The 14,927-nt window shown below is 39.8% G+C and overlaps 1 protein-coding gene across 2 annotated transcripts in view; it reads right to left on the bottom strand.

The window, feature by feature from the left end:
• Positions 1–890: 890 nt before the first annotated feature.
• ATP10B (ATPase phospholipid transporting 10B (putative)) overlaps positions 891–14,927 on the bottom strand; it is a 2,370,254-nt gene continuing 2,356,217 nt past the window's right edge. For both annotated transcript variants that reach the window (XM_044069530.1, XM_044069528.1), the window contains one exon: positions 891–3,518. In XM_044069530.1, the coding sequence (XP_043925465.1) occupies positions 2,969–3,518 (550 nt within the window). In that variant the 3' untranslated portion in view covers positions 891–2,968. The remainder of the gene's footprint in view (positions 3,519–14,927) is intronic.

The following is a 14,927-nucleotide window of genomic DNA, read 5'->3' as shown; positions in this document are numbered from 1 at the left end:
CCCGCCACCATAATTACTGGTAGCACTACTGTAATGATTGATAATGGACTTCCAGCTTTGTCCAGAACTCTTGAAGAATGAAACTGAGATGAAATATGGTCACACACACACACACACACACACACACACACACACACACACATGCACACACATGCACACACGCACACACGCACACAGACACACACACACACACACACACACACACACACACACACACACACACACACACACACACACACACTAATGTATGTCAATCCTTGTACTGCAGTCAGCTATATTGGTTTTGCTTTATATATATTACTGAACTTGCCAAAATGTTTTTTAAGTATCATGGATTGTAAAGAAAAAATAAAACTGCAGCTCAGATTCATGCAATTGCTCATTACTCATATTTTTAGTTTTGTTTATTTATTTACTTGTTTCTTTGTATGATGCTCTCTAAGCACTTGCATTTTGTGAACACAAAGCAAGATGGGAGCCATTTCATTTTCCTGACTCTGTCCATGCTACACAGCAGTTTAATATACTGCCATGAAGACACCAACTAGGTACAGGGATCTCCTCATACCCTCTTGGAGAGCACGTTCTCCAAGAGGGTGTTGTTTTTTTGTATCTGCCCATTTTCTAATCATTTTAACAAAATGCCAGAGCATATAAAGAGCATAACAATATGTTTTTGATGTATACAGCACTTTGGAATATTTTGTTAGGTAGCTCATACACCTGTGAGTGACATCATACATTTATGTAAAAAAAACGACAAAAGGCAAAAATGACAAGATTTTCAGAGAACAGTGATTGCATAAGCTAACATGACTGCAGTAGAGATAATGAAATTACTATTTCAGTTCAAAACTAGAAAACAAAAAGAAGCAAAGTCAGAATTCATGACGGAGCATTCATTCATTTTATTCAGTCCCATGGACATTTTAAACTTCTTTTCAAACATGTTACTGGATAGAAAACCATGCCTGGCAATTTTAACAAATTAAAATCGTTACTGTGGCAATTTCCTTCACTTTCCAAAGTTCTCAAACATGACTAGCCATCCAGAAGAGTCCTTCATTTCTGTTGAGAAATTCCTAAGGCTGTAAAAGTAATACGCTCTTAGTTCAAATGCAATAGGGTTTCCCTGATACACAAACAGTTGTGCGGTAACAATGCACGTTTCCCACTACAGACATGTTGGCAGCTTCTTTGCACAGAATGCATTTGTATTACAGTGAAAACAAGCATGACTGCTGACAAGACCAAAAGCAAAGGGTTTAACTTTAGCTTGAAATAACAGAATGGACAATGTCTCTTACAAACAGTCATAGTACATGAATGTTATTATCAGCTTTTTCTAATTGGAAGGGAGAATGTTTACAAATGATCAAAGAAAGAATTGAACAGCATGTCTGCAGAGAGGCAGTCTTAAATGTTCCTAAAAAAGAAAACACTTTAACAGAGTTCAAAAAGAAACACCAACACTTTAAACAACTGAATGGTAAAAGAACACAAACAAAGGCAGACATCAAAGTTGAATGATAAGATAAACTGAAACAGGAGGAAAAATGGCAAAATTAAGGGAGAAAATACATAACATTCACAGAGGTATTTAATCTCCAAATCCCCAGTGAGGAGGTTTAGATTACTGGCACACTACAGTCACTGTTTAGTGCAAGAAATTTCCTTCTAGTTGACTTTCCTAAGCTTTTGCTACATTTTCTACTAAAGACTCTAACTGCAGTGAAGTTGGGAAATTAATAATCTACAGACACTAGAAAAATATATAAATTTGTCATTAAAATTCCAAAGGAGGTTTAAAAATATACTATTTTTGGAAGACACTCAGTTTTTCATGTAACTGGGAGAATACATATATGCATTAAACCAGCCAGGAATAAATACACTGCTCTTTGTTTCAAGGACAAACACTGATAACGCCAGTGTGCATTGACCTGTGGTATTTTGAATACCTAAAACAAGAGCATTCATAATGACCATAGAATAATTTTTTTCCTTTCAGTAAATTCGACAGTAGTATGAAAGCGTCATATTCAGTTATGCTGGGATGGAATGAGGTATTACATATTCATCCAAATTACTAGTTACTTTATCTTAATGCTGTACAAGTCAGTGAATGACCCTAAAAAAACGTATTTAAAGTTTAGATTGCATTAATGAAAAACAAGGCAACCTTTTTGCCAATAAAATATAACTTAGATATGGGATTGCTATAATCTATCTAGTATGTGTAAATTGTGAAATTCTATTCCACAATAAAAGTAACATCCCAGAAATAATAATTTTTACTTATTGGTTAAAATGATATATTTTTGTTTAACCTTCCATATGTAGTCTGAATTAAAAACATAATGTTTTACTGTTCTCTCTGCCTTTGGCTTTCTTACTTGACCGGTGTGACGTAAAGTAAAAAATAATGTTCAGTTTACTCATGATGCAAACTAAACATTTTTGCTTTGCCTATCAAACATTGTCTTTGGCAGAATCTGGCAAGAGAACAAAAATATTGCACATTCTAAATCATAAAATAAATGTCACAGCTTTAAAACATAAGCTTTAATGTAAACAATATTTTGTTCTGTTCCACTCACTCCCAATATGGGAAAACTGGTTACTGAGAACAATAACTTTCCAATTCAGTATTGAGGGTTAACCCTCAAGACAGTCTCTCCATGCTATGATGGAAGATATGGCAGTTTGAATTTAACCCAGTCTATGTTCCAAATACCCAAAATATGGCCCCATCCTAATGAAGTTACCAGAGAAAGAAACCTCACCCAGACTATAAACTTAGCCAGAAATGCTATGGCACTGACTATCTCTGTGTCTCAGCCATGAACCAAATTTTTAGTTATTTAAGCCTCCAAGCATCTCACTCTGTTCTGTGTACTTCAAACAAACAACCAAATGATGTAATGGGACACCAGGTACGAGTCACAGTTAAATAAACTACCACATTTTATATTGTGATTACACTAATGGATCTTTGATGGTTTGCCCAGGAAGTTTCCTCCTCTTCATCATCACCATCATCATCATAATCATCACACGGTTCATCTTTTTCAGGCTGTTCTACACTAGGCAGGCTATTCTTTGTATTATGTCTATTTGTGTATTTTCCCTTTGATGTGCTTCCCGCCATTGCTTGGACTACTTCTGTTTGCTTCCCATTCCACATGAAATTACTGGTACCACTATTGCTGTAATGATCAGGCCAATGAAGTATTCCTTTCATTGGTGAATTTGGTCCTTGGAGTTCATTACTCATATGTAAAGAACGGGGAGTTGATAATACTTCATAAAAGCGCATAGTTTCCAAATTTGGTGTTACTTGACCACTGTCATTTAGTGACACATTTTCAGATGCATGCCTTGCTGACTTCAAGTAGTTTTGTTCTCTCCACTGCTTGATTGCTAGGTCACGACTATCATGACAAAGTTTATCCAACAGTTTGGCTTTGACTAAGGGAGACCATGCAAATGTGCCTTGCAGAGTGTGAAATAAGTACCTAAAAGGTGATGAGGAAAAAAAAACACAAAAAAATCATCCTTTATACGTGTCTCTATTGCATGTTTACTTAAATACTCTACTAAAACAAGAGCTGTAGGAATGATATATGATGGCAAGCACTATTCCCCTCTGAAGGTGTTAATGAAATAAAACAAAATAAATACTGCTGTTCTCATGTTGTTCCAGTCTCCTGATTCATGTTGCATTAACTGAGACATTATGATGTTCGGAAATATAAAGCACACAAATTATCCAGATTTTACACATAACTAGAAATTAAACTTTAACTTAACTTTAGTACTAACAAAATGGTTGTGTGTTGTTTTAGTACAGCAGCCTGAAAGCAAGACAAACTAAGATATGAGCACATGCTGCAGACACAAATAAAATGTACGACTAAGAGAGAGAGATTAAGGAGTTTGGAACTCTCTCTCTTAAAACCAGGCTGCCTCGTGGTTTTGGCATATTTTCAGGCTTGCTAGTTGTTGCTGAAGCACCTACCAAGAGGAGAAAACGCTGAGAGAAGAAAAGGAGCCACTTTTGTGATTTTAAGTATTTTCTTCTGATTTTTTTGTTAAGTTTTACTGCTTTGCCTCCTACTTTTTAGCATTTTCCGGCTTGCTAAAGTTTATATCTGTAACAGTAACAGTACTTGGAACATATCTAGAGCCTGTTTACTGCATTTCCTGCGTTGCACTTAATTTAAAATCGTTTTTTTTCTCTAAAATCTGCATTTTACCTGATTTTGACCTAGCACTCAAGTGTGGGGTCATTTATTGCACTGTTGTGATTATTTTGCTGCTTGTGTATCTCTGGTACCTTTAAACTACAATAAAAAGAAAAAAAAAAAAAAATGTTGCTTTTTTCCCACTTTCTGAAAGTTAAGAATGTACAGTTACAGATTTGCTGTTCTGAACTGTTTGGAAGTTTCTAGAAGGTCAGTGCTTGCTTGGGCTAAAGGGAAGTCTCTGTGTTCACCAGTGTGAGTGGTTAACACTGAACAGCCTGCCTGTCCCTGGAGGAGTGGTTACTACCTAGAAGCTGTAGTTTTATTGGCCATTTTGGGTCAATTCTAAACTCCTTAATCTCTCTCTTAAAACCAGGCTGCATCGTGGTTTTGGTGCCTTTTCAGGCTTGCTAGTTGTTGCTGAAGCACCTACCAAGAGGAGAAAATACTGAGAGAAGAAAAGGAGCCACTTTTGTGATTTTAAGTATTTTCTTCTGATTTTTTTGTTAAGTTTTACTGCTTTGCCACCTACTTTTTGGCATTTTCTGGCTTGCTAAAGTTTATATCTGTAACAGTAACAGTACTTGGAACATATCTAGAGCTTGTTTACTGCATTTCCTGTGTTGCACTTAATATAAAATCTTTTTTTTTTCTCTAAAAACTGCATTTTACCTGATTTTGGCCTAGCACTCAAGTGTGGGGTCATTTATTGCACTGTTGTGATTATTTTGCTGCTTGTGTATCTCTGCTACCTTTAAACTACAACAAAAAGAAAAAAAACAAAAAAAAATCTTGCTTTTTTCCCGCTTTCTGAAAGTTAAGAAAGTTCAGTTACAGATTTGCTGTTCTGAACTGTTTGGAAGTTTCTAGAAGGCCAGTGCTTGCTTGGGCTAAAGGGAAGTCTCTGTGTTCACCAGTGGGTGTGGTTAACACTGAACAGCCTGCCTGTCCCTGGAGGAGTGGTTACTACCTAGAAGCTGTAGTTTTATTGGTCATTTTGGGTCAGTTCTAAACTCCTTGATCTCTCTCTCTTAAAACCCTACAACTCTCTTTTTGCGCAGTTTTGCGCACTGAGCAGCGTCAGGCAGTGCCGCCTAAACAGGTTTAAACTATTCCATGCTCCACAAAGTCTGCTCTTCACTTTTTCCCTTAGAACTGTTCAAACTCTCAAAGTAATCACTCTATTCTCTTTCTAAAGCCCTGCACTTGCTCAGCTCTTATAAGGAAACACTAACTAATACACCCTCCTTGACTTCTCATAAGTATTAGACTCCCGATTGGCCCTTTCTGATCAAGTGAAAAATCAGTTCCCTTCCCTAATCTGATCAGTAAAAAAAAAACAGTTCCCTATACTAATCTGGTATGTCCAAGGGTCAGTTTCAAGGTTACTCTCCAGTCCAGCTGGTGAATCTGGGAATTTTGAGGCAATGTTATAATTGCCTTATGTACACAGATAACCCTCTCCTCCTTCCAATAAACTCTAATACATGTGAGAGATGCAGTTACACAGCCAAACTGGAGGCAGAGCTTTCTCAACCCAAGAATGGCACAGTCAGTCTGGAGGAAAAGGTAACCACTCACACCACAAATCCAGTCTCACACAGACCTATTGCATCTGCATACCCAACACATAAACACACAAAAACATACTCGGAGGCTCTAAATAAAAATCTGCCTAAACAGCAAAGACCTCCTAAGCAGATATCCAAGCAACAGCCACCCCTCAACAATACCCGCAAATCACATATCTCACAAACTCAGTGTGCCTCACAGTCACAGCCCATAAGGCCAAACAACACACCAAATACACTTGTTATAGGGGACTCTATTGTCCGGCACACTAATGTCCTACTCACCAGACTGAACAAGGAGAAGGTCACTGTAAGCTGCCTGTCGGGTGCCAGGATCAGCCACATAATGCAAGCACTCAGGTCACTCCAAAGCAAGTACAAGTATGACTCCATCATTGTCCATGCTGGTGTGAATGACCTGAGACGTACCTCCCTGGACTACATGAAAAGAGACATAGAGGAGCTCTCTGATCATGTAGCCCAGGCTGGTATGTCCCTGACCTTGAGTACCATCTTGCCCTCACCAAGAATGATGCCACAGTATAAAGACAAAATTATCAGTTTCAACAATTGGCTGAAGTATTGATGTCATTCAAAGGGGATCCAGTGTCTGTCAGCCTGGAATGACATGCTCGTCAAGCCACGTTGCTTCACTAGGGACAGCTTGCACCTGTCACTCTTAGGCTTTCGTATACTGGCAAGGCTCTTGCCACCCCCATAGTGCCTTTTTTAGGCAAGGCTCAAAGGGCAAACCCACTTCCTTAGACAACCCAAAGATAAAACTAAAGGTAATGCTACTCAATGCCAGAAGTCCAAACCTCAAGATGCACGCACTCGAGACTCTCCTCAGTATGGAGAAAATTGATGTCTGTGCAGTAACAGAAACCTGGTTCAAGCCTCCTGGGAGCACCCCAGCACTACCAGGTTATAACTCATACCATGTGTTTCGGCCCCAAAACTCGGACCAAAGCACAAAAGGAGGGGGAGTATCTATATTCATCAAAGATACCTACACCTCCAGGTTAGTGGCACTGCACGACGCATCGGAAACCATCCGTGTGCAACTAACAGCGGGCAAAACTGCCTTTCAGTTTGTAGCCTGCTACAGAACACCCTCCCTATTACAGGAACCCCACTTGGCATTCCTGAGAACACTGGAGAATATGAAGATCTCTCCAAACACTATGTTATTGGGTGACTTCAACTACCCAAACATTGACTGGGAAAACTACTCAAGCCCAAACACCCTCGCCCAACGGTTCCTTAAATTTATAAACTCTAACACAATGGAACAACTGGTCACCACTCCCACAAGAGGGAACAACATATTGAACCTGGTCATCCCAACATGGGGACTCTATGTTCCACACCAGAGGTAAACCCCTCATTGGTAAGATCAGACCATAAACAAATTTCCCTGGACATCCATATCCCGTCCCCACCCCCAGCCAAGGAAATCACTGTAAAGAATTTCTCAAAAGCCAACTTTGCACTTCTCAAGACTGAGGTGGAATCCTTCAAAGCCCCTGGGTCAGAGGATAATACAGCCCAATCCACAGAATCCTTTACAAATGCATTCTATGAGCACCTGCAGGAATGCATGGATTGTGCTATCCCAAATAAAACCAAGACTCACTCCTCCAAAAACAGGAGACCGGTCTGGTGGACCCCGGTCATAAATAAGCTATACAACAGAAGGAGGAAGCTACTACATGACAAAGCAAAATCCCAAAAAGTGAAGGCATCTCTGATCAGTATTAGCAAGAAACTTCGATCCCTCATAAATTCATCAAAGGCCAGTTTCGAAAGAGAAATTGCCCTAGACACTAAAGATAATCACAAGGCCTTCTTTAGTTATGTCAGGAACATGGGCAGAAACTCCCAGATATGCTATGAATTGTTGCATAACGGTACAAAATATACCGAACCTACAGACGTAGCCAACATCCTGGCAGACAGATTCAGCGCAAACTCCTCCCCCCCCACCAAAGGAGCAAACGCCTGTCCCAACTGAATGTAACCTCCCTGACATCACAGATGCACAGGTGAAAGCTGCCCTCTCCAAAGCAAAAAAACAGCATCTATGGGACCGGACGGTGTCCCAGGCTGTGTCTTACATGAGCTCCAAGAAGAACTGAACCCTCACATTGTCACTGTTCAAACTTAGCCTTACTACAGGATATGTACCCAAAGAATGGCGTACAGCTACAGTGGTCCCACTCCACAAAGGTGGTGCCACAACGGACCCTGGAAACTATCGCCCCATAAGCCTGACTAGTCTGGTCTGTAAAGCTATGGAGCGTATTATCATGGAACTCATAAACAAAGACATTGGGAGCCTCCAGACACTGGATCCTACCCAATTTGGCTTTGTTAAGGGCAGATCTTGCCTCTTAAACCTAGTTGATTTCTTTGAAACCGTTACCAAAGCCATAGATGAGGGCAAGGTAGTCTACACAGCCTACCTGGACCTCGCAAAAGCCTTCGACACAATACCCCACTCGGGCATCATAAATAAGCTTACCAGCTTAAATATCAACCCCTATATCACAAGATGGGTTGCAAACTGGCTCAGAGATAGAACCCACATGGTCAGAATCACAGGTGCCATGTCCGAATCCAAACCAGTTACAAGTGGCGTCCCACAGGGCTCAGTTCTAGGACCTCTCTTGTTCGGTATATACTTCTCTGAGGTTCAGGCTAACATGGGGGGATTATGGCTGACAACGTTCGCAGATGACTGTAAACTGGGGGCCATAATCGAATCTCCAGCTGACACAAGCATCCTCAAAAAGGGTCTCACAGAGACGGATGCTTGGTGCCAGAGCCACGGCCTCAAGCTAAATGCTAAAAAGTGCATAGTCATCCCCTTTGGGAAAAACAAGGGGCCCACAAATTACCACATAGGTGGTAATCCATTAAGTACGGAAGAAGTAATTAGAGATTTGGGGACCAACGTAGATAGTAATCTCTCCTTTGATAATCATGTTGCCAAAGTGGTTAGAAAGTCCTTCTATATAGCCCACCTTATCACAAAAGGGTTCACATCTAGATCAAGAGAGGTCATTGTGCCCCTCTACTCGTCACTCATCAGGCCCATAATTGAATACAATGCCCCTTTTGGGATGTACCTTACCCGACACCTGCAGCAACTGGAGAGACCCCAAAAGTACCTCACCAAGAGGATCATGGGCTACAAACAGATGTCCTATGCAGCTCGACTAAAGAAACTCCAGCTCTACTCAGTTGCTTATCGCCTACTAGGAGGCGATTTATGCCTGACGTACAAAGCCATGTCAAACCCAGAATTAATGGACATGCTCCACCTCAAAAAATCCAAGTCCCTTAGAGCTACACGCTCCAGGTACCTAAACTTCAGCACAAAAATAAATAGGACATGATGGAGGGACAGATTAATTTCCCAGAGGCTCCCCTCACTCTGGAATAGAATCCCAATTCATGTTAGACATAGCCCCTCGCTGACCCTCTTCAAGCGAAATTTGGATGCGTGGATGGGAAATTGCAAATTCACCCCTGGGATCTCTCCTGTGTCCCTGCTAGACAGAGGCACAGTAAACTAATCTTAAAAGGGTACCTTCTGTGACCTACTTTACAGAGGCACAGTAGGCTAATCTAATAGGGAGGCGGAAGCCAAATACACTCTGGCTAGGCTTATAAATGCCCTAGGGCAGATAGCCTAGTATCTACCTATGAACCTATGATACTTTGACATATGATCTTTAGGCATAATTTAAATATAGAAATAAACACGGCTGAAAAAGGAAAACTGGAAAAATACGTATAACTGCAATGGGGAAATCAAGAGATCAGAGTTACTAAAGGGGGCTTGAGGAAAACAATTAGGAAAAAAAGGTGTGAAAGAAAATACCCTCACCAAGTTGAAAAGGGCTACAGATTGCTCTCCTTAAAAGTCAGACATAAATGCATAGGGTTGAGAAAGGAATTCCTGGGGAAAATTGAAGAGAAACCCAGAAACAATATTGAAACTTAAAATAATAGTCTGTCACTGACTTTTTTTTTTTTAGAATAGCAGACAACAGACAAAATGTCTTGCCTATACTGTTTAAGTCACTCATTATAAATAAATTAAAATATATATTTGATATGTGGGACTGGTGATCTCAGACTGCATCACACTGGATTACAGAAGAGTACCAAATTGTCTTTAATTGTGCTTACTGTACTAATACTTGTAAGTGAGGGACCAGTGCACAATATCCAATTATTCTCCCGGAGGAACCAGTGGGATGCAGTAATACATTAACAACAGCAACTACTGAAGGCAGCCAACTCCAAGAGCTGTAGAAGAGAACTCCATAACAATTTCCATTATTACTCAAGACTTAAATTACAATAAAACTTGTATCATACATTCATTTAGCAAGCAGCAACACAATTAACCATACAAGTGCAGACAGTTGTATCTGAACGTGAGTAAAAAAAATCTACACATGCGTGAGTAAAAAATACTGGTAAATGGTAATTAGTAACATTCAGACCAGAGTTCTTCTGAGATAGATGGAGAATGAACAGTTTGTATTAACTTGGTTTTTGTAGACAGCAACACGGAATTCCTGGTGAGCAATGCAAATTGTTAACTAAAGTTTGGACAGAATTGAGTTTACCCTGTCTGCACTCCTGACTTCACTTTAGGACCGCTGAACTGGTAAACTAGAAATTTTGCAATTTTGTCTTTATAAATATGGGCTTGATTCCAAAAGAAATGATGTCAGTGTAAGTGACCATAGTTTCACTGACAGCAGACTGAGAGCAGGTGTTTCTGGTCCCAGTAGTAAGCCTGCCAATAGATATGCCTTACACCGAAGTAAGTCATATACACTGAGAGCAAGTCTTTCAAAATCGGGGCTGACTTAAACTGAGAGCAACTCTTCTGAAATCTGGCCCCTGGAATCTTTGGTGTAAAAAAATGGAAATTGCCACATTACTCAAAAACACATGAAAATTCCACTGAGACATGAAAGGCAACTGATAGCCCTTCAGCTAGTTGCAATGTAAATGTGCTTGTATAATAGCCTTTTCTGTTACTGAGTTTGGAACTAGTTGGAGAAACTCCTAGAGGTTTGCAGGCTACTTTCCATCAGGAGAGGTCAAAGTTTGGATGGTTGGTGAAAACAGGCAATGAAAAGAGAGAAGAAAATCAAGCAATGATGCTGGCGTCAAACTGTAAAATACGGAAGTTAACAGTGATGGATCTATAGATAAAATGGTAATGCATTTAAATATCAGCACACATAAAATGCAACTATATAGGGTGGGAGTGGGCTACCTATGGGGTTTTAGGTTGTGGATCATCTTGTTGGCTAAGTGGAGTGGTCTGTCTACTGTGCTTCAGGGATATTTTCTGCTCATAAAAAATATATATATATAAACTGGGCCTGTTCATGAAACTATCTTTTATTCATAACATGTAAAATCAAAGAAATTTGATGATGGCATGCATTTTTCCTCATCAGGACAGGCCTAGTGGCTCTTCTAACAGCAAATAATTGTCTTATTGATTCTGTGGGTCAAAAGCAATGCATGCACAGGCTAGGCAAGAGCCTTGTAGCCAAATTTTTTCTTGATTAAAGTATTGGTAATACTATCAGCATATTTTGTTACCAAAAAGCAAGAGGGCGGTGGTAGAGAATAGGCCAGCTTACTATTCTTATGCAGTAGGTTCATAGGTAAGTACTAGGCTAGCTGCCTTTGTAGGCCATTTTAAGCTTAGTCAATTTTCATTGCAAAGGTGAGAATCAAACCCTGTACCTTGTGCCTTTGAGATAAGCACTTTAACAATTTTACCAACACCCAACTAACATCGTAACAACCTCCAACTCATTTCCCTTACTGAGAATCAAACCTGGGCTGTGGCAGTGAAAGTGCTGAATCCATGTCACTAGACCACCAGGAACAATCCACTAAACCATTGGGGACACAAAATGCCTTTCCCAATTTTCTTATACATTGTAAAGGACATGCCTTGATGAGATTTGAACCCTGGTTTATTTTGCCTGTGCTCTAAGAGATTTGAACCCTGGTTTATTTTGCCTGTGCTCTAACCCCTGAGCTGCAAGACATAGCCCTCTCTAGTGAAGCCCCCTGATTTACTCATGGCATCTGTCTGAGCACCACTGCATGCTGCCAGCCACAGGGAAGTCTACCACATCATGTTCACTCAGATATGTACTGCACGCATATTGGCTCATGCCTCATGGGTGCAACATCTAGGGCTCAGTTAAATGCCATGCAAATGGTAAGTCATGGCCACCTCCAGTCCCTGGGTAAAGCAAACTTGCAGCAGGATGGGCAAGTTGGCAGCAGCTGCTCATCCCTCCCCCATATGTACTGTGCAGTTGCATATGTATAACATGTTTCATCTCCTATAACTGCCTGTTTTTTCATTACTTTTGATAGTTGCTTTTCTGACTGTATTGCCACTTCCTTTTACACTGTCTGTCTTTCCTATTCAGTGTTTCCCTGCATTCACTATTTTTCCCAAGTTTTGAATACACCTCTTTTTTCCTTCTTTAACATATGGATAATTCATACTTTCATACACAGACATTTGTTGTTTTTATGTTGGTAGTTATGTATCCCAAATGCATTTTCCAAATCACTTTCCTGTTTGCTTAGGCAAACTATTACCCTTATTTGCTATTCTGCATTTTTTGTAGCTATCTAAATATCATTTTTGTTAACTGGGATAGTCCCATTAGGCTAGTAGCCTCATTTCAGGGGAGACCTAAGATGGTATTTATACTAGTAGGGGACATTTGCCAGGGAACTGGGGAACTTCCCCTATTCTTTTCTATAGATGTTGCAGGATCTTTTATATTCATCTGAACTACCACCAACTCAGGTAGAGGGAGTCTTGGTATAAGGTCTCATCAGATGAGTGACACACTCAGGAGTGCAACACCACCCCTTGAACTGCACTGCAGTATCAGCAGTCCATCTACCCAATGCAGGAACAGAACCAACAAATTTCTGCACCAAAGACGAGGGTGCTACCTATTGCACCACTGACATTGTTTTATCAAGAACTAATGTTGTACATCTTGAGTATGCATTTAGTCGTAATAGCACTACTTATGTATCTAGTCTCTGTAATTGCTTCATCTTCAACCCTGCTCCAGTGATTTAGTTTTATTTTCTGTGTCTAACTTTGATAGTGGATTGCTGCAAGACCTTTTTCACCTATTAGATGTGCCAGTGACAAAATGAAGAAATTGATGCCTCACAATTCTGAATAACATAGCTATCACTCATACTGCATTCATTTCTGACTTGGCATTTTATTAGTCTACGACTTAGAGGTGGTGATAATGGGGGAGGGAATGCCAAATGAGGGCCTTGCCATAGGCTGTAGATGGCCTACCTATACCTCTGGTAATCAGGGACATGCTTCATGCACTAATGGTGGTGGTTCCATGTACTTCTAGGTGGGTTACATCCACAACTGGAGTCGGGCACCATGCACTACTGGAGATGAGTTCCATTAACTCAGAGAACAGATGCTGAATAGTCTTAATATAGTGTTATCTCCAAAAGCGGGGTTTCATTTGACAATGGAATGCAAAGTGAATTCTACAGTGTAAATGTTGTAGATCAACCTAGCCATGAAGTATATTAATGTGAAAAGGGTGTTGTGAAAGAGGTACCTGTGCTTAAGGAAGGGGATGTTCAAATGTTATATGGGAGAGTGATGCACACTACCAGTCTGATACAAGATTCTTAGGTTGCAGTTGACAGAAAGAGTCTGACAGTGCTTCTGAGTAGTAGCATTTATGAGCATAGTATAGGAGGAATTGCAGTCCATCTTGTGCTGTGTGATGATCTACAACTTTGCATGAAGGAGCTAAGCTCCTGTACAATGCCCTACGATGCAAAGTATGGAGAAGACCTGCTAATAGTTACTGGCAGAAGAAAATAGTACAGATACAAACACAGAAAAACAAAAAAATGAAAGGTAAATGCACACAAATGCGTATTATCACACACACAAACACACATACACACATAAATAATGTAATACGGGACAAAAGGAGAGTGAAGGAGGTATGGTGATTTATTACCTACTCACACTGATCTGTACTTATTCATATGCATAAATCAGTCTGGTCATGGGTAAACTAACATTACAGGATTGCTATACTGTCCAAAAGAACACAATAATACATAAATCAACTAAACCCAGCCTTGCACTATCAACAGGTACAGCAATTAGTCTCATTCAAAAAGTACAGTGAGATACTTAGATGTCCATGGAAAAACATGGCTAAGGTAGCTTAAAAGTGGACTTATTTGAAATCAAAGCAAATAAAACTTGGCAGAGGTAAATTACCACAAGAAACAACAAAGAAATTAAAACAAACAAACAAACAAACAAACAAACAAAATAAAACAAAACAAAGAAATGCTTACTGAAAGAAAGGATTGTAAGTAGAGGTTCGCAGGACACTCATGACTGATAAAATTCATCCTGGAATTCTTTAAGGACTAAGCAACTAGAACAACAGACACAGTCTTAACACAAGAACATTTAATAGGCTCAGTTAGAAATGGAACTATTGGATAGCACTTCAAATAAGACCGCCTGTCTGTTCACCAAGGCACTTTCAGCTTTCGATAAAGGAAAGGTCCACTTGCACCTGCATTTTACCCGAACCTTGGTGTTTTTTCTCTCTGCAATATGGTTCCAGGATGATTTGGTTCCCAGAAACCAGTCTGTACTTTATACAACTTCCATTTTTTGCCTTGCAATCAAAGGAGGGAAAAGCCCACATACTTTTAAGTTTAAATGTTTGTAATCTTTGGTGGAGGAATTTGTCTCTGTCAGCAGGACATATCATAGACAAAGGGAAATCTAGTTTTTCAGGTACTCTGCCCAGAGTCTTACACAACAAGTCTTAAATCTTGTTGATGTTAGCAGCTGCTATTAATTAAAAAAGAATGAAAAAAATGCAGTGTTGTACAACAACTATCCACTTAGAGATATTCTTTTCTGTAAGTGAAATATCATTACAGACAGCAATATTTCAGTGTTATGCACAACAAAGAGAATAATTACTAATTTGTCATATTC

Source organism: Protopterus annectens, chromosome 4.part0 (genome assembly GCF_019279795.1).
Source record: "Protopterus annectens isolate FY-2018-M chromosome 4.part0, PAN1.0, whole genome shotgun sequence".
NCBI lineage: Eukaryota > Metazoa > Chordata > Ceratodontiformes > Protopteridae > Protopterus > Protopterus annectens.
This window is presented reverse-complemented; position numbering and strand designations above follow the sequence as displayed.